Source organism: Leptidea sinapis, chromosome 40, assembly GCF_905404315.1.
Source record: "Leptidea sinapis chromosome 40, ilLepSina1.1, whole genome shotgun sequence".
Classification (NCBI taxonomy): Eukaryota; Metazoa; Arthropoda; class Insecta; order Lepidoptera; family Pieridae; genus Leptidea; species Leptidea sinapis.
Genome location: NC_066304.1, coordinates 6,910,781 through 6,931,466, shown reverse-complemented (window position 1 = coordinate 6,931,466; position 20,686 = coordinate 6,910,781). Strand labels below are relative to the sequence as shown.

The following is a 20,686-nucleotide window of genomic DNA, read 5'->3' as shown; positions in this document are numbered from 1 at the left end:
AAATCATTATTTCACTCTTTTTCGTGTTGTATTTGAGCCCGTGTGCCACCGCATAGCACTCACAGAATTCTCAGAAGCCTTCGTAAAGCACCAATCGATGGGCTCAGCAGCACCATATCGTCTGCGTAGCTGATATTTTTCACGCACACTCCATCAATATGACACCCGACGCCGGAGCTGCTGAGCTCATCGATCAGTCGGTTGACATACAGGCTGAAGAGCTTGGGAGAGGTCAGCCCCCCCTGCCTCACCCCGCATTCCAGTCCGTACTCCTCCGAGGCAGAGCCTGCCCATCTTACATAGTTCTTTTGCATATTATACCAATGCATATATAATAGCACGATTTCCCTAGGTATAGACGTTTCATTCCTTAATTTATCCCACAGAATGTCGTACGATACAAGATCGAAAGCTTACGATAAATCAAGGTAGCATGCGTATACTGGGGTCTTTCTACTAGTGTAATACCGTACAGTCTGCTTGAGGGCCAGGATAGCACTCTCGGTGGAAAGCCCGGGCTGAAACCAAACTGCGCGTCGTTTAGCGAGACGTATTTATCCAGATGTTTACCGAGCAGACTGTCCAGCACTTTAGCGACCACTGTGGCCAGAGAGATCGGTCTATAGTTGTTCACATCTGATGCATCACCAGTTTTATTTTTGATTATTGGTACAACTATAGTGCGCATCAGATTATCAGGCAGATGAGTGACCTAAACACAGGGTAAACAACATAGAAAGCACTCTGGGTAAGTGTACAACCGCGTGCTGCAGGTGCTCGATGTTAAGGCTGTCGTGACCCGGGGATTTACCTCTCACCATGCCTCTGATCACCGCACACACTTCCTCTGCCGTAAAATTAACACTACGCTCACTACAATCCTCTGCATCAGGCTCCTGCCGCGCTGGTCCCAGAGGAGAGTGCACCCTCAAAACCCCAAAAATACTCAGCGGCACTACAATTGCTCTCATACATCATTTTGAGACATAAGATGTTAAGGCTAATTTGCCCAGTAATTTAACTAGCTACGGCGCCCTTCAGACCCAAACACAGTAATGCTTACACATTACTGCTTCACGGCAGAAATAGGCGCTGCTGTGGTACCCATAATCCAGCCGGCATATTATGCGATAGTATGGAACTATACGCGTGTAATTCCGACCGGTTTTAATTAAAGAGATTGACTAACATCACATTATAATGAGCCCTCATTTGTAATTAAGGTACTAATTTTAAGCTACGCACATCATGACAGCGATATCTTATCAAGAGGAGCTCAATTTTCACAATGTTACGAGAGTGATAATAGGTGTTCAACGTATAACGAGTTATCGCCTGTGTTTACTTTGGCGCGTCATCTGTACGTACTCTTGCGGGCGAGATGTGCTAGCAAGGACGAATAAAAATCCTATTTATATCTAAGAGAAAAAGTGCGATTATAAAACTAATTTATAGCTGTCATTTCACAAAAAAATTAGTCAATTTTATCCTGTTATAAAACATGGTACGAGGGCGGCACTGAAAATTTCGGGATACAAGGAAGTGACACAACATTACTATCTAAAAATTTATTTATTGCTTTTCGAAGTATTCTCCGCGAAATTTGACAGATTTTTCCATACGATGGAACCAATCATTGAAGCAACCATTCCATTCGGAAGTTGGGGTCTCCAAAATGGCCGTTTTGTAGGCGTCCACAGCTTCTTCAGGTGATGAAAATCTCTGACCACGCAATTTATTCTTTATTTTAAGGAAAGTATAGAAATCATTAGGGCTTAGGTCGGGGCTGTACGGCCGTACGGCTGTTTTCTTGCTCTAAAAACACTTTTGTTCTGTGCGCGGTGTGAGAACTCGCATTGTCGTGATGGAGGATGATGCGGCGGTTGCAGTTCTCTTTACGGAGTTCAGAAACGACCTGTAACAAATGCTAGCATACCTATGTATAGTTACTTCAAGACAGACGACAAACCCAAGCTCACAGACTATTAGTCGTTATTATGTGCCCACATTGTTTAAAATGGACTCAGATTGCCACTGACAGCTTCCAATGTAAACTATTAGAACTCTGACTAGCCACCAAAATGCTTCAGTCCAATTAATAATTAAATATAATTTTTGATATAGTTATCAGATCACAACAATAATAATTATTTATTTATTTCGGACACAGAGAACCATACAAAATACAAGGTAGGTTTGTCTTATATATCAATTATAGATATTAAGATAAAGTTTCTTGCGCCGCTTTTTCTCTCTCAGAGCGCCATTGGTTTCCGAAGCGGTAGTAGTATCTAGTATATTAGAAATGACATCAAAAATAATTCTAAAGGAATCAATTTTGAGAAAATAAATGCCTTTTATGCCTTTTTATGCCTTTTAAAATACCTTAAATATATGTTAGTATATACTTACATAGCAATAATTAAAACTAAAGGCTCTTATGGTAGGGCATAAATACCACTAGGCACATGTCCACACTCCCAGTGTCGCAAAAAGGGTCCATCATATATTTTGTCTGCTAGCGTGTTTAAATTAGTATTAGGTCTGTCCCAAAATCTACGGCTCAACAAGACCGATCGCTTTCGCGGGATGGCATTTCAATTATATCATCCACCCTTGCTTCCGCGAATATGATAAAACCATAACAAAGAAAAAAGCGTAAATTGAATATTTTTTACAAATGACACCGATACCAAAAAGTTTTTTATAGAATCTTGTAAAATTTGTATTAAACCTTCTTGTAATAAAACAGAAAGAATAGGCTAAATGCGAAAAAATAAAGACTAGATTTAATATTAATTTTACCTGAATATTAACAAGAGGATCGAACAACAAATGAAACCAATTTTTTTGAAAGAATGTGTAAAAATGTATTTCATTTACAGTTATCACTTATCAAAAGACGCTGGTCTAATTGGTGGTAGAATCTTGATCCCGTCTTTAGATATAGATTTGACCCCAAAGTTGGGCAGGTTAATGATGAGACGTCGATGTATTTCGCGAACACACAGCTTTATCAATTCATATGCCTCCTCTTCTCTCAGATCTTTGAAAGATATTTAGACATATTATCTATATAGTATAATAAATCGTAAATGCTTGCGATCATGAGAACAGACCGGCCAAATATGGAGGATAGTGGCGAGAGATCTCATCTCTGGTGTGATATAACTTCAGTACCAGCTTGAAACATTTGACCGCTGGCATCGTAGAGCTGCTCAAATTGTCGGGGATCCAGAGCTTTTTTGAAGTGAAAACTTCTTAAGCCAAAGTGCCCACTTTTTGGTAGGGGAAAATCTTATGGGTTCCCGTCACAAACATGCTTATGACTGGACTATAAAGAATAATTTAAAAAAAATATATAAATATATACTGAGTGTATTAAATTTGAAGTACCGATTACTTTGACGTTGAAAGGTAGAAAGACATTCACTTTTTGGCAGGAAGTTAGTGTTATGTTTGAATTGGGAAATTTTAAAAACTTAAAATTTATGAAATTTAGGGACGATGCGGGCAGGACGTTCAATTGATGGTAATTGATACGCCCTGTAGTGCCGCTCAGGATTCTTAAAAAACACAAAGATTCTGATCGGCAATACAATTGCGCTCGTCACCTCGAGACATAAGATGTTAAGTCTCATTTGCCCAGTAATTTCACTAGCTACGGCGCCCTTCAGACCGAAACACAGTCATGCTTACACATTACTGCTTCACGGCAGAAATAGGTGCCGTTGTTGTACCCATAAACTATCCGGCATCCTGTGCAAAGCAGCCTCCCACTGATAAGACTCACTACTTACTTCAAAGTAGTGAGTCTTTAACGTAAACTGTAAGAAATTTACGTGGAAAATTTTCGAGAAACAATCTGCCTTCAGTTCAGTGTGTGAAGCAATTTGTGAAGCGAGTTCGTGAAAATGGACCGTTATTAGATGAAGCAACCCGTGTACGTTCTCGTCCAGTGTGTTCAACCGAAAACATTACTGTTGTGGCTCAGAATGTGCAAAAATTTTTCCATCAACATTAACTCGTCATCATTCTCAAAAAGTGAACAATTCTCGCATTTCTCGGAGAAAAATTTCGCATAAAGACCTCGGTATGAAGGCTTACAAAGTTCAATTGGTGCAAGAACTGAAGCCTCATGACTATCCGATGCGTTTTCGCTTCGCTCAATGGGATGACGATACGCCACTCGAACGGTTAGCTCAGTTGGGAGAGTACTGGCACGCAACGCCAGAGGTCGTGGGTTCGAGCCCCGCATCGTTCATAAATTTTGTTTTCAAATTTTATATGTGTATTAATCCTAGAAGTGAGGGTTATCGCTTTAAAAACATAACAAATTGTTTAGATTTGCAAGAGAAACATCTCAAGTCAATTTCCTTATATGCAAATGTTCGGGTTGAGCAGGCTATCAACTGTAAAGTAGATCCTGTAGATGAAGCCACAACCTGAGAGATGAACAAACCATACAAGATTTTATGACGATACGTCACTTGAACGGTTAGCTCAGTTGGGAGAGCACTGGCACAGAACTCCAGAGGAATTTTGTTTTCAAATTTTATTTGTGTATTAATCCTAAAAGTGAGGGTTATTACTTTAAAAACATAACAAATTGCTTAAGTACTATTTGTTATCTAATATTCAAAAGTAGTATGTAAAGTATTATATTTAGTACTTTTTCAATTATTGGTACTTACCGGGCCTATAATACTGGCTCAGTATCCCAACACTGAGCTGGCCTGCAAACCCGTGAGCGGCAAACGGCAACCTGACACAGGAAGCCAGGAAGTCCACCGTGTACAGTTCCCCGCCTTTCTTGTCGTCATACCCTGCTACTAGAAGGTTCACCACGTAAGGAATCTGGAAACATAACATAACAATTAAAAAGTCAAATAAACTTTATTCAATTAGGCTTAAGCTAAGCGCTTTTGATTCGTCGCTATAAACTCTTTTCAATGAAAAGAGTATTTTACAATGACTGTAACATTAACATAACAAATTAGTTTGTAAGGTTCCAATAAATATCAAATATATAAAAAGTAAAAGAACAAAAAGTAATAGGTAACGAGCCGACGTCAGTAGTTAGTTATAATATATATATAAAACTAGTGGACCCAACAGACGTTGTCCTGTACACACGTCTTCAATTTGAAAAATCGGTCCAGCCGTTAAGAGGAGTTCACTAACATACACATGACCAGGAATTATATTATATGGATGGAATTGAGAATCTAAACCAATCTCAAATTCACTGGAAGACACAAAAATATCATCAAATTCGGTCCAGCCGTCTAGGAGGAGTTCAGTGACATACACACGCATAAAATAAATACATATATATATATATATATATATATATATATATATATATATATATAACTATGCTATTGTTACTATGATTGTCACATATTAGGTATGTAATACCAGCTGATGTCCGAAAGCTATCGTTGTACCAAATTTCATCAAAATCGGTTCCGTAGCTTCGGCGTAAAACCGTAACAAACAAACTTACATTCAATTTATAATATTAGTAGGGATGTGACAATAAATTTATTTTACATAGATTTACTGAAATAAATTTTAATTTAATTAAAAATAGTCACTATGAGCGTATTGATTTTTTCTTTCATATTTATATCGTAAGCAATTTTAATTAACCAATAACTGTTTTATTTTATAATATAAAGATGTTCATTATTTTTTATTATTGAAATAAATTTCACTAATTATTTTAACAATTTTCAATGAGTAGCTATTTATTTATTAATTTATTGTTAACAAGAGCGGCCTATAACCAATTACACTTTAATTATATTTAATTAAATATAATTTAACGTTAAGTCGGGATCATGTCAAAATAAGCTGGTATAATCTGAAAGATGAACCTTCTAATAGGTAAATTTACATTCTGGTAAGTAGGCATCCAGAAATACTAAAATTGTTTTAAATTGGCTCTGCCTCACTTTCAAAATATTCCTTACTCTCGAAACCAAAAAAAAATATGAACAGTGGCTCATTTTACCATTTCGTGCTACGACCGCTGTCTGTCTGTCCATCTGCATGTACGTCAAACTGCAATATCTACTTGTTTATTATTAGTATTGCAGTTATAATAACATGAAAAAACCAGAATACCCCAAAAATAACATATTTTACAAAAGTATGTAATATTTAAAAAGTACATAGTGCTATCTAATATATAAAATTCTCGTGTCATGGTGTTAAACTTTGAACTCCTCCGAAATGGCTTGACCGATTCTTGAAATTTTGAGCGCATATTGGGTAGGTCTGAGAATCGGACAACATCTATTTTTCATACCCCTAAATGTTAAGGGTGGTACATACGAAATTTTTATTTTTTTGAATTTTTTTTTAAATTTGTTTGATTATGAGTCAGACATACAGAGCATTAAAAATACATAAAACTTCAAATTTTCACCCATCTACGATCAACGGTTACTTTTGTATCACGATTTTAATATCGGCAATACAATGTTTGCTGGGTCAGCTAGTAACTCATATAAGCTGATGATAAATCAATCAACAATTCAATATTTCTAATAGAAGCAACTTGGTTAAAAATATTTCAGTATTTGTCCGAGTGCATGTGGAATATCTCGAAACAAACCCCCGTCCTCAACACGTCGGCCATGTTGGTTCTGGTGAAGTGCACAGCCGCCGCAGTGTCGAGCTGGTACCCGTTCCTCAAGGAATACAGCTTCATGTTCCGGACCACAAACTGTGTGAACTGTGCTATGTCGCCAAGATCTCCGTTTACCCCCATTATTAGTTTATCTGACACTTGTATTAACTTATCTTCATCTGAAAGTTTAGAATTCAAATCAAAATCACTGTATTCAATTAGGTCAAAGAAATTACAGTTATGAATGTCAAAAGCTATCTTCGTCATCTTGATGATAGCTTGAAAACGCACGCAGATGTGGTCACTAACGAGAAAGCTCCTGGTCACTCAGAGGGCAATGGAGAGGGCTATGCTCGGAATTTTCTTGCGAGATCGAATCAGAAATGATTAGATCCGTAGGCGAACCAAAGTCACTGACATAGATCACTTGGTTGCAAAACTGAAGTGCCAGTGGGCAAGGCACATAGCTCGACGGACAGATGACAGACGTACCAGAAAACGCAGTGTTGGTAGGCCCCCCACAAGATGGACCGACGATCTGGTCAAGATCGCCGGAATACGTTCGATGAGGGCAGCGCAGAACCGATCGTGGTGGAAATCTTCGGGGAAGGCCTTTGTCCAGCAGAGGACATGTTCCGGTCAAAGGCTGTACTTTCGACCAGTTACCACCATTTTGGCAAAGGGCGAGCTTAATGAGGAGAAGTGGCAAGAAACACATTGGGACTCTTTTAATCAACATTTACAGTTTTATCGTTTTACGAATTATTTTATTTTTGATTTTGGATTCCTTTCCTAGAAGGTACACGTCTACTATTTCAGCAATAAGATAAGTTAGAACGTATTTTTGATAAATTCGCTTTGAATTACGCGCGAAAACACTTATAAGTGACATAGTGGTCGATAAGTTGATACAATTGGTGGCTTTCCAGAAAAAAGGACGTGAGCAGTATCTTCCTTAGTTATATTTACATTATTCTTCTTAATAAATAATTTCCTTATCAAACAAACCGTAAAGCTACGAACCGTCCTTCATCACCAGAATACTCTGGTTGTAGTTCTTGTCAGCAGCGACTATAGCAAAATCATTACACTGCATCCCGATTAGGCATTGATAAAGAAGATTCGCTGTCGAAGCCATGAATAGCAAGAATAAAAAATACAAAATACTGAATCAAAAATACATAAAACAATAACACAAAACTGTTGAAATATAAAAATGATGTTTGGCTGTTGCTTACTTGACACTGTCTTTATCACAGATAGATAATATTTGTCTACAAAGAGTAAACGAAATTGTTTTAGAATATTAAATGTAGCAGTTGATTTAAAAATTCTTTTTTGTATGATCTATGGTGTTTTAGTAACTATTCTATGACTAATTAGTAACTTTGAAGTATGTTTTAGTTATAAAAAATTACTTCATTCACTAGTAATAATCGAAATGTAATCTGTAGGTAAATCTAAAAAAATCATGACACATCCTACTTTAAACGAAATTTGTTTAAATTACGCAGTATCTATTGTTTATGTTATTTAACAAAGCGCTAGCTTGTTTAATAACAAAAGCATTGACGTTCGTTTTTATAAACAAGCCGAAACACTTCAAACGCAATAAATTTTATTGTAACCCGACCCCGTTGACCTTGGCGTCGGTAACGCGCTTCGCGTCGGCTTAAAACTGCCATGGGCGCCACGCGCTTTGTGGCAGCTTAGCCACTAACGGGTTATGATCATAGAATTATACAAGTCGACCGAACAAATATCTTAAAATTTAGAACAACATGAGTCTTATACATTTTAATATTACGGGCACTATATCAAGGTGTATTTGAAGCTGATATTTCAATACTCACGCAGACATTGTGATCGCGATAGAAAATCAAGTCAAAAAAAAAATCAAGTCGTACCCCAGGCTCGAACTTGGGACCTTCTGCAAAAAAATCATACGTGATAAGCGCTGTTCCACGGCAAGTAAGTGGTGTGTTAGGTTTTTTTTCGTTACGGAATTTCTGGATTCGGTCTCCACGCTCAAGGCCCGCGATAGAAGCTATGCAATAGCTTAATAATTATTTTATATCATTAACTTGATAGGTACTTGACAGATAATATCAATAACAACCAGCTGCAAGATATTTGTGTAAACCACGTTAAGTTTAGGACAATATATAAATCTTATGTTTCATAGTTAACGATATGTCCTAAGCCCTTTTCGTAATAACCGAGCCATATCAGAATCGTGTTCTATCTCGCGTTGTAAAGTTTGGTAATGTCAATATTTAACGTTAAGATTACATGAACTATGTAAAGTGTAAACAAAATAAACTAAAGTTAATGATGATTAGATTTTCCTAAAAAGGTTTCGCAATCCTAACTTCTTAAGCGTATTTTCCGCAACAACTGTACACTACTATAGGTATCGTCGGAAAACAAATAGCTTTCTGCAATATTTTTCCATTTCGCTGCCGAACTTATTTCAAAGGAGAGATTTTTTTTTGTTCGACGAATAGGCCTACCTCGAAAATTGGCGTATAGTATTGAAACATATATTGATTTATTCCTTATAATCTCTAGATTACAACGGTTTATTTAATTAGAAATGGTCTAACCGGAATACTGAGAAATCCGACAAAAATGTGAACTTCAACGTGTGAACTGGATACAGGAAATTAAAATTTATTGAAGTAAGCGTTACTTTGCGGAAATCCATAATTATATAAAGGATTTGAGTTTTCTTTAGTATTAATTCCGCCATTATCTTTAAACAATTCGACATGTGTTTCGCCTCTACACGAGGCATCCTCAGGACGTGTTGTCTCGCCAAAATCTGGCACGAGACACAGCCTCGTGTAGAGGCGGAACACGCCTCTCAAATCATTTATATAATAATGAAATGTATCAAGTGTTTGCCTTTTTATTATAAATTCATGATCCCGGTTAGATTTCACAATAAAATATGGCCTGTTGACAGTAATAAATTAATTACAATTTTACTAGTATAATACGATTAGTAAGCATCACCATATCCAGTGGGCCCAAAAATATTGTCTCCTTTCAATCTACTTAATTATTATTAGTCTTAGTATAGTCATTTATTAGTCCTGACTAATACTATACAACATTACCGCTTACCACTATACGGATAATGATGATACTTATCATACCTACACCTTATTAGTGTTACAAAAATGGATATAAAGTACAGTTTTATCTAGAAATTTTTGAAACTTCCATTGAAAGAGTAATATTTCCGAATAAAAGGCATTTATTTTCTCAAAATTGATTCCTTCAGAATTCTTTTTGATGTCATTTCCAATAACTACTAGATACTACTACCGCTTCAGAAACAAATGGCGCTCTGAGCGAAAAGAAGCGGCGGAAGAAACTCTCCCAGCATTCTGTTTTTGCGCTCTTTTCGATAAAAATATACAATATTGTACAGTTATTTCTATCGCTATAAAATAATCACAATCTAGTCCCAGGCTGTCCGATCATATAGATAGTCAGCAGTGGAATAATACGCGGACAAAGACGCGGCCACGAAATAGTATTGCTACAATCGCAACATGTTTCTCATAGAATTAGTGTTCATAATAATCTAGTGTCGTGGATAATCTTCAGAATGAGCTGCAAGTGCGGGCGCAAGCTAATGCTGCAACGTTTGTGGGAACCTCCCACGATTCTAAGTAAAGATTATCGGCTGATGTGTGCATGATGTCCCCATCTTGCCTGGGAATCTTAGCTCACATCTATTTGAATGATGCGTTTAATAAACAATTACTAAGATTAATATTATTGTATTATTTATATCGCCTCAATGCAATGGGCTCACTTATTGGAATTCAACCCTAACTTAAAAGTCGGGTCTACATTCAAAATATTGATTTTCAATTCTTCTCTAGTTCTCATTATTTGGACTGTTTTACTTTTTATACATATTATTTTTACTGTACTAGTTAATATTAAAATCTTTTATGTTTTTAATAAATAGATTGATTTGGCCATCGCATGAAATCACAATCTTTTTTTTAAATTAAAACACAATGTGTTACAACAAAATTAAATTTTTTAGTGCGATGGCCGAGTCAATCTATTTACTTAAAACATAAAAGAATTTTAATATTATTATTTTTTTTGGAATAGGAGGACAAACGAGCGTACGGGTCACCTAGTGTTAAGTGATCACCGCCGCCCACACTCTCTTGCAACACCAGAGGAATTACAAGAGCGTTGCCGGCCTTTAAGGTACGCACTTTTTTTGAAGGTACCCATGTCGTATCGTCCCGGAAACACCGCACAAGGAAGTTCATTCCAGAACTTTGTAGTACGTTGAAGAAAGGTCCTTGAATACTGCACTGTAGAGGACCGCCACACATCCAGATGGTGGGGATGATTTCCTAACTTGTGGCGTGTCATGCGAAGGTGGAATTCGACGGCAGGAATCAGGTTAAGCAGCTCTTCGGAACACTCCCCGTGATAAATGCGGTAGAAGACACACAATGAAGCGACGTCTCTACGCAACGCCAAGTGATTTAGACGTTCACAGAGCACTGGGTCCCCGACAATTTGAGCTGCTCTACGTTTCACGCGGTCAAATGGATCAAGCTGATACTGGGGTGCGCCAGACCAGAGATGACAGCAATACTCCATGTGTGGCCTTTGTAGAGCGCTAGAATGAGGGCCGGCTTGAAGTATTGCCGTGCTCTATTAATGACGCCCAGTTTCTTCGAAGCCAATTTGACTTTGCCCTCCAGATGGCCACGAAATTGGCAATCGCTCGAGATTTCGAGACCCAGTATTCCGATATGGTTTCTGCATGTTGTGCTTGACTTGGACAATTTTTTTAATTAATTGTTCCCTATGTTTGCGTGTTAATAATATTTTCATGTTGTTTCAGGATTCTCCTCAACATCCAGTTGACAATGAAACTATAAACTGACTTATAAAGTGTATGTGAGACATAAATATGCCGGACACACTGTCCCTGTCTACGGGAGTCAGTCTGGGTTTGCTAGCGGGGATCGTGTCCGGAGTATGTTACCTCTTCGCTAACGGCCGCTCACGCCAGAAGTAAGTACTGCAGAAGAAGAAATAAACATAATAGTTGGCTCTCAATATGTTCTTGATAATGTTATGAATGTACACAGCACATAAGTGAATTTAGTAGAAACTTTTATTTATGTAAATAAGGGATGAGACGAGCAGGACGTTCAGTTGATGGTATTTGATACGCCCTGCCCTGATTCTTGAAATACACAAAAATTCTGTGCGACACAACAATAATGCTCGTCACCTTGAGACATAAGATGTCAAGTCTCATTTGCCCAGTAATTTCACTAGTTACGTCGCCCTTCAGACCGAAACACAGTAATGTATACACATTACCACGTGCTTACACGTACCCATAACCTAACCGGCATCCTGTGCAAAGGATGCCTCCAACTGTGATAATCATAATGTTAACACCAGGAATAAACGTCAAATTCGTAAATCTTTTGTTGGACGATGTATAATATGCTTTTACAACATGATCTCAGAAAATGTACAAAAAAATGTGTTACGTAATTCAATATAATTGTCAAGAAACGTTTATGGTTTAAGGTAATATAAAAGAATTTCATAATGATACCACAGACTGAGAATGGAGCTTCTGCCCTCAGGCTATTTAAAAAAAAATATACGATATTTTATTATAATGAAATTTTACTAAAAAAAAAAAAAAGAAGAAGCCCGTTGAGTTTCTTCGCCCGTAATTTTTCTCAGGTCTGAGGCATACAAGTGTTAGAATGGGTGGTGGTTTTAGACGTTCAGTAAGTGACTTTAAATCCTATTTTGAATACAAACATTTGAATTGACACACGACTAAGAAGAAAAGTGTGCTTACATTTTCTTTAAGCACACTTTTGCCGTTCCGTTATCAGACTGCGAATGACATGTCCATATGTATAGAACGTCATTAAAATGCAAAAGGCATAAAAGGCATTTATTTTCTCAAAATTGATTCCTTTAGAATTCTTTTTGATGTCATTTCTATAACTACTAGGTATACTGTTCTTTTTTAAAAATATACAATATTGTACAGTCATTTCTATCGCTATAAAAAATCACAATCTAGTCCCAGGCTGTCCGATCATTTAGATATTCAGCAGTGGAATAATAGGAATTACGACAAAGCCATTTTTTTATAAAACATTTAAATTTATTTATAGATAATGCCTGAACAGAGGCTGGGACTTTATTATAGAAGTGTATACATTTACCCTTAAAGCTATAATGTAAGATACATGAAGCCTACTAGAATTAGTTACAAGCAATCCCTTATTTCTAGTGTTATAATAATGAAAATCACTATTAAGAGCAAAAAGCATATGTATAGAACGTCATTGATAGCACGCCCCTGACTTATACCTACACTTGGAGTATGTATCTTAATAAAATTAGCATCAAATATCTACAAATTCCCATGCTGTCGTAAAACAAAGATTTCTAAATCAAACTACTATCATGTATTATTGGAGTTTACTCCTTAAGAATCGATTTTCATATAAGGCGCCCCGTATGAGAAAAATATGGGCAGTAAAACCTACTCATCAAATGGGATAGTAACGTTTCTGGTGCGCATCATTTCTCGCGCCTCTAAATATTGTGAATACAAGTATAAAATAAAACTGTATAGGAATTATTAATATTTTTAATAACATCTGCAAAGTATATCGACAAAGACTGCCGTAATATTTTTTTTAATTTCATATTTCACAATTAATTGTTCATTTATTCTAATAATTTAAGACCAACTTGTCGTTGCAAAAAAACTGCAACAAACAAACTTGATCCATCTAAACATATTATATATTATTATAAATAAAATTGGAGTGTCTGTTTGTAATATTGAAATAACCGTTTTTTAATATATATACGGTACACCAATATAACATTTTTTAAAATTTTTGTCTGTCTGTCTGTCTGCTTGTTCCGGCTAATCTCTGAAATGGCTGGACCGATTTTGACGGGACTTTTATTGGCCGGTAGCTGATGTAATAACGAGTTACTTAGGCTTAATTTAGAAAAAAATAAGTAATGTTGCAATGTACAAGAAACGGTCTAACTCTAAAATTAATTAATATGGCAAAACAACGCAACGTTTGCCGGGTCAGCTTGTAATAAATAATTCGTGTGATCGCTCAATACCCTCAAGGACGGAATAATTTTATGAGGCCGTAAATACTTTTGTGTATAGCGCCACCTAGTGAAACTCTGTGACACTACGTCAGTTGCCTAGATTGATAAAACGTTCAGCTTGAACTATAAGTGCAAGCTTTTGTGTTTGAAACTTGTGATGACTTTTGCGGCCTTTTTTGTACTGTTATAACATGTTAATATCAGATGGCGCCACTACGCTGAAATACATTAAAAACTACTACTAGGTACTATATCTCGGCGATATTCTGTTTAGATTTCCCCCAGATGCATGGTCAATGCCGAATTCTATATTTTTTACCCTAGAATTAGCTACACATTTCTAGATAGCATCCATCCATCCAATCCATCGACAGTATTTTACTTTTATACGAATTGTTTTTTATTTTGATAGTTGTTCTAACTTTTTAATCTAACAGAGTATTGAACACTACTAACAGTATTTAAATGGGATAATATTTACCGTGATTTAAGAATATTTACGATATTTCGACGAATTGCAAACGCATTGATTACCTACTTGAAAATAATAGTATTTTTCTTTCTTTGTAATTAAAATAATTTGTTAAATTATGAAGCTGGAAATGTTTATTTAAAAGAGTGGTTCGTGACACTTCTTCAGCATTTAAGCTCAACCTGTTCCGAAGTAGTATTCAACGGTAAAATGGATAACTTATAAATAATTCTTAAAACGGGTAATTGAGTAATTTCTCAATAAATATCCACTTAAAACTGTAAATAATAAAATATTTACTTATTTTTATAGTGATGCTGATAAATTGACTAGTTTATTAATTATAAATAATGTATTGTGGGTACACCATATCTGCGTGTGTACCATGGTAATAGATAGGTATCTCCGGTACATATTTCGTCAGCAACTTCCGCGCATGCGTCGGGTCGCCACAAAGCGCGGGATTGTTCACCACGACCGTGTCCCACCAACCGTGACCATTGCTCAGTATTTCGGAATGCCACGTCAGTTCACATCATTGATCTTCAAATATAACTAATTATGACGTATTTAATTCATATACTATTTTTATTTTCATTAATTTTAGTAATTTACTATTATTTTTCTACCATCTCCATGCTATGTTCCGCGAGTCAAATAGAAGTAACTTTCTTTGGTAACTGTGTTTCCCGGCTTCTGTGTCACAAGCACCTTACTTAGTGCAGAGCCAACACTCAGTACTGTATATTATATCGTACAAGGTACTCAAATATTCACAATTATGTTAAAGTATATTGTGTTAACTTTAATTACTTTGAATGTATCTTAAATCTGGTAATAAATTTATTGTATAGCATACCTACTCACTGTCTGGAAATAAGTGGTTATACACTGCGGAATTATATAATATATTTACTAGCTGACCGGACATACGTTGTTCTGTACATAATAAACAAAATATTGTTTTTTTTTATGAATTTATCAATAATATTTGATAACATCAAGAATTATACAAATAAAATCTGAAAACAAAATTTTATGAACGATGCGGGACTTGAACCGACGACCTCTGGCGTTCCGTGCCAGTGCTGTGCCAACTGAGCCAACCGTTCGAGTGACGTATCGTCATAAAATCTTGTATGCTTTGTTAAACTCTCAGGTAATGGCTTCATCTACAGGATCTACTTTACAGTTGATAACCTGCTCAACCCCAATATTTGCATATTAGGAAATTGACTTGAGATCCTAGAAGTGAGGGTTATCACTTTAAAAACATAACATATTGTTTAGATTTACAAGAGCGACATCTCAGGTCAATTTCCTAATATGCAAATATTGGGGTTGAGCAGGTTATCAACTGTAAAGTAGATCCTGTAGATGGAGCCACAACCTGAGAGTTGAACAAAGAAAGCAGAATTTTATAACGAGGCGGTACTCGAACGGTTAGCTCAGTTGGTTAGAGCACCGGCACGGAACGCCGGAGGTCGTGGGTTCGTATCCCGCATCGTTCATAAAATTTTGTTTTTCAAATTTTATTTGTGTATTTATCCTAGAAGTGAGGGTTATCACTTTAAAAACATAACATATTGTTAAGATAAGAAGATATAATTAGCCATAGCATCTTTACATTATTTCAATCTGCCAGTACTCTGGCACTGCTACCGAAATTATGTACTCATAATTTCGGCAGCAGTTCTCGTTTAAAAATTTATGCTCTCTCTCTCTCTCTCTCTCCTATACATTAAAGTAAACCTGTAAATTTAAAGTTTTTTTATGGAAGAGGAGTACAAACGAGCATACGCGTTACGTCATGTAAACTAATTCCTCTTGAAACACCAGAGAAATTACAGGAGCGTTGCTGGTATTTTAGAATACTGTACGCGCTTTTTAAAAGTCCCATTCACCCATGTCTCTGTTCTTTATCTAGACCTTGAGGCCTTAATCCTAAACGGTTCTTAAATAAAATTTCCGAAAACTATAAAGTAATCGCCGCATTGCACCTTCCAACAATTCCAATTAACTTCCAAGGGGGTAGATATCATTGACTTTCACTGACCACTATCCTGAAATACTTGCCTGGTTCCTACCACTAACATCAAACCTTTCGTACATGCTCTTTTGTTCTTGGTGAGTACCAGTATTAGAGTTAAGAACATGTAAACCGATTTGGCTAATTTTGGTCTTGAATTATTTGTGGAAGTCCAGGGAAGGTTTAAAAGGTGAATAAATATGAAAGTGTTCGGAATTAAATAAAAACAACATTTTGTGTGTTTCAACAACCTTTGATGTGTCTCCCGTTGTCCGATATTTGTTTTGTATGGACATATTTTCTATGACAGAATTTATTGACGCACAGTTTGACAATTTCATTACCACAACAATGAGCATATTTTACGAAATAATTCTTGATGTTATGATAAAAGCCTCGCCTAGTATCGGAATACTGGGTCTCGAAATCTCGAGCAATTGCCAATTCCGTGGCCATCTGGAGGGCAAGCCAAACTGGCTTCGAAGAAACTGGGCGTCATAAATAGAGCACGGCAATACTTCAAGCCGGCCCACATTCTAGCGCTCTACAAAGCGCAGGTCCGGCCACACATGGAGTATTGCTGTCATCTCTGGTCTGGCGCACCCCAGTATCAGCTCGATCCATTTGACCGCGTGCAACGCAGAGCAGCTCGAATTGTCGGGGACCCAGTACTCTGTGAACGGCTGGATCACTTGGCGTTGCGTAGAGACGTCGCTTCATTGTGTGTCTTCTACCGCATTTATCACGGGGAGTGTTCCGAAGAGCTGTTCAACCTGATTCCTGCCGCCGAATTTCACCTTCGCACGACACGCCACAAGTTATGATATCATCCCCACCATCTGGATGTGTGGCGGTCCTCCACAGTGCGGTTTTCAAGGAGCTTTCTTCCTCGTACCACGAAGCTGTGGAATGAGCTTCCTTGTGCGGTGTTTCCGGGACGATACGACATGGGTACCTTCAAGAAAAGCGCGTACACCTTCCTTAAAGGCCGGCAACGCTCTTGTGATTCTTCTGGTGTTGCAGGAGAGTGTGGGCGGCGGTGATCACTTAACACCAGGTGACCCGTACGCTCGTTTGTCCTCCTATTCCATAAAAAAAAATATTATTGACAAAATTATAAAAAAAACATTATTTTATTTATTATATACAGAACAACGTCTGTCGAGTCAACTAGTAATATAATATATATAATAATAGCTTTAGCTTGCTTTTAAAAAATTAATATTATAGTACATGATATTATAATATTACTAATTGTAAGTACTTTTTATTTTTTCAAATCACAAATGTTGTAACTAAATATCATAATTTGACCTCGGATTATTTAGTTTATACCAAAACGTTCGGTTAATATTACTCCAAATTACTTAATTTTAGATTGTACACCAGAAACACAGAAAAGAAAATTCCATCGGGTGGTTATATTAATTTCTTTTAGTCATCAATTATTATTAACTAAATATTATAATTATTTTCACCTTTAAATACTACTCGTACGCCCTGATCACCCGCCCTCACCCTATGTGCAAGGTCTACATGTATTAACACCTTAGTATATTGCAATATCCCTACAAATATTATAAATGTCAATCTAGGTCTGTTTGTTACGCTTTCACGTCTAAACCACTCAACCGATTTTGATGAAATTTAATACAGATATAGACTAGAGCTTGGAAAAGGACATAGACTACCTTTAATTGGGAAAAAATAAATGGATCGGTTGTAATAGGGGATGGAAGTTTGTATGGGAATTCGAAAACAATCAAACTTTGTATTGAGATTTTAGGCACTTGATAATTAGTAATATATAAACATTTGTTCGAGCCTTTTTGATACCTACATGGGAAAGAAAAAGGATATTAAAGTCCGTAGGGAAATACTATTAAATAGGCTGTCCACAATGACAAGGGATTTCCGTTGTAACATAGAAGAGCGCCACCAGCAGCGGAAAGAGCAGTTTATTTGAGTATTATTTGCAAAGTATCCTAAAAATGGAAATGCTGCCCAAAGTAACTATTCCACGCGAACAATGTCGCGAGAGAAAGCTAGTATTTCATAAGTAGCTATAGAGAGCATGTAAAGCTCACACCGGACCCCACGGCAGTAGCGACAGGCTCCACAATGACAGCTGTCAGCCTGTCAGTTACCATCATAACGACTATTCGGTGTGACGCGTTCCGAAATGTTGCGTGATATCAATTATTACTAGCCGTCGCGTAATTCGTTGTTTGCACAAACTGTTGTTCTGTGTGAAAACGTCGGTAGTTCACGAGTGACCTCATCTCAGTGTTAACAATAATTTTGGATGCATTCCGGACACAGGATTCACACCTCAATCACTATCTGTACGTACTTTTTATATAGTATTTAAAAAATATTTTTACTTCTTCAATTTTGAATTGCAAATTATTTTTGACGCGCAGTATACTTTGTTGATATTTAATGGGATTAAGCTGTTATGCTCGGCAATGCAACTCTAGTTCAGGTAAAGTCGGCTTGAATCGACTAAGGGATCTCGACCGGTTGGCTCACAGTATTGATTAAATTACATTGTAAATGTACTTTATGAACATGGAAACAATATAGCAATAATATTTATTGCCTTCAAGTGAAGTTACAAATTATACAAAATCAATACATATAATATACAGATACATTTAGACAACGTTTTCAGCCATCCCCAATATTAAGAAGAATTATTGACTTTAAGGCATTTTTCAGACATTTCTGTTAGGCTGAGATTTATAGAGCCTACTTAGACTTTATTCAGACTATACTTACATATTTTTTTTATGATAATAATAGGGACGAGACGAGCAGGACGTTCACCTGATGGTAATTGATACGCCCTGCCCATTACAATGCAGTGCTGCTTAGAATTCTCGAAAAACCCAAAAATTCTGAGCGGCACTACAATTGCGCTCGTCACCTTGAGACATAAGATGTTAAGTCTCATTTGCCCAGTAATTTCACTAGCTACGGCGACCTTCAGACCGAAACACAGTAATGCTTACTCATTACTGCTTCACGAGAGAAATAGGCGCCGTTGTGTTACCCATAATCTAGCCGGCATCCTGTGCAAAGGAGCCTCCCACTGGTAAAAACAACTAAGCTTAAAAACATAGCTAAGAGTAATCTCAGCATAATCTTTGACGTAGTTTTTATAGTCATTTGACAGCTCAAATTATGCTGAGCTTAAGACTTGACTTTGCATTGGGCGGTCTTATCTTAAGCTTAAAAGTTAAGTTCACGTTTTATAAACGCAAAGTCTAAGTAGGTATGTTAGACTGTTTTTATCTGATTTCTTATTGCTGTCTTAGTGGCCTTAGCCTTCTGTGGCCATATGATTTAGGTAATCTCTTTGAGCACCTTTTGAAGGACTTCTAGTACTTACAAAAACAAAAATATAAAAATAAAACAAATGTACAGGCACAAATAATGTTGATATTGATCTTATTTGAAAAAAATAATTGATCTAGGGTAACAAACCAAAGAGAAGAAGAGTCAAGAACGTTTGTATGGAAAATGAACACTGATATTTCCTCTTAACTAATCATTGCGGTTTGTGAGACACAGACAGACGGACAAACAGTTGAGTCTCGGTAATACGGTCCCCTTTGATCTATCGTAGTTCTAAAGAACGTCTTGTAAATCCTTAAGTAGCGATGTCTAAGATCGTTATAATTTCCTTCAGTAGTAGATAAGAAGACAAGATATGCAGCACAGATATTAGACAGAAAGTCCTTCCGACCTTCTCTTCTCTGATGCCAAAGTCATTCTCCGTGATCGCTTACCGTCAGGTCCACTTGATTAAGTTATAATCTATATTAAGTTATAATCTACTTACTTTTACTAAATTCTACATTATAACATCACTGAAATGAACTATTTTATGACAACAATATCATAATCATTATCAGCCGGAAGATGTCCACTGCTGGAAAAAGGCCTCTCCCAAAAATCTCCACGACGATCGGTCCTGCGCTGCCCTCATCCAACGTATTCCGGCGATCTTGACCAAATCGTCGGCGATCTTGTGAGGGGCAGTACCAACACTACGTCTTCCGGTACGTGGTCGCCATTGAAGGACTTTTCTGCCCCACCGGCCATCTGTCCATCAAACTATGTCCCTGCCCACTGCCACTTCAGCTTCGCAATCATTCAATCAATATCATATTAATTTCACCATCGCACGACACGCCACAAATTAGGATATCATCCCCACCATCTGGATGTGTGGCGGTCCTCCACAGTGCGGTTTTCAAGGAGCTTTCTTCCTCGTACTACTAAGCTGTGGAATCACTTAACACTAGGTGACCCGTACGCTCGTTTGTCTTCCTATTCCATAAAAAAAATGTATATTTAATAA

General features: G+C 36.9%; 2 protein-coding genes across 6 annotated transcripts in view; one reads left to right on the top strand and one right to left on the bottom strand.

Annotated features, from left to right (window-relative positions):
- The window catches only part of LOC126976256 (uncharacterized), a 162,259-nt gene that overhangs the window by 18,760 nt on the left and 122,813 nt on the right, over positions 1-20,686 (top strand). For 4 of the 5 annotated variants that reach the window (XR_007731874.1, XM_050824494.1, XM_050824493.1 and 1 more), the window contains exon 2: positions 11,535-11,707. Coding sequence is in view for 3 of the 5 variants with exons in the window: in XM_050824494.1 (XP_050680451.1) it covers positions 11,604-11,707 (104 nt within the window). In the remaining 2 variants the exon portion in view is untranslated. Of the gene's footprint in view, positions 1-11,534; positions 11,708-18,524; positions 18,663-20,686 lie in introns of those variants that run through there. The other variant, XM_050824495.1, reaches the window with a different exon arrangement.
- LOC126976281 (proteasome subunit beta type-2-like) lies at positions 2,889-7,844 on the bottom strand. Its single transcript, XM_050824553.1, has 4 exons — positions 7,664-7,844; positions 6,626-6,819; positions 4,695-4,857; positions 2,889-3,046 (listed from the first exon to the last, which is right to left on the bottom strand). The coding sequence occupies exons 1-4, from the start codon at positions 7,776-7,778 to the stop codon at positions 2,889-2,891; spliced, it is 630 nt and encodes a 209-aa protein (XP_050680510.1). The 5' UTR covers positions 7,779-7,844.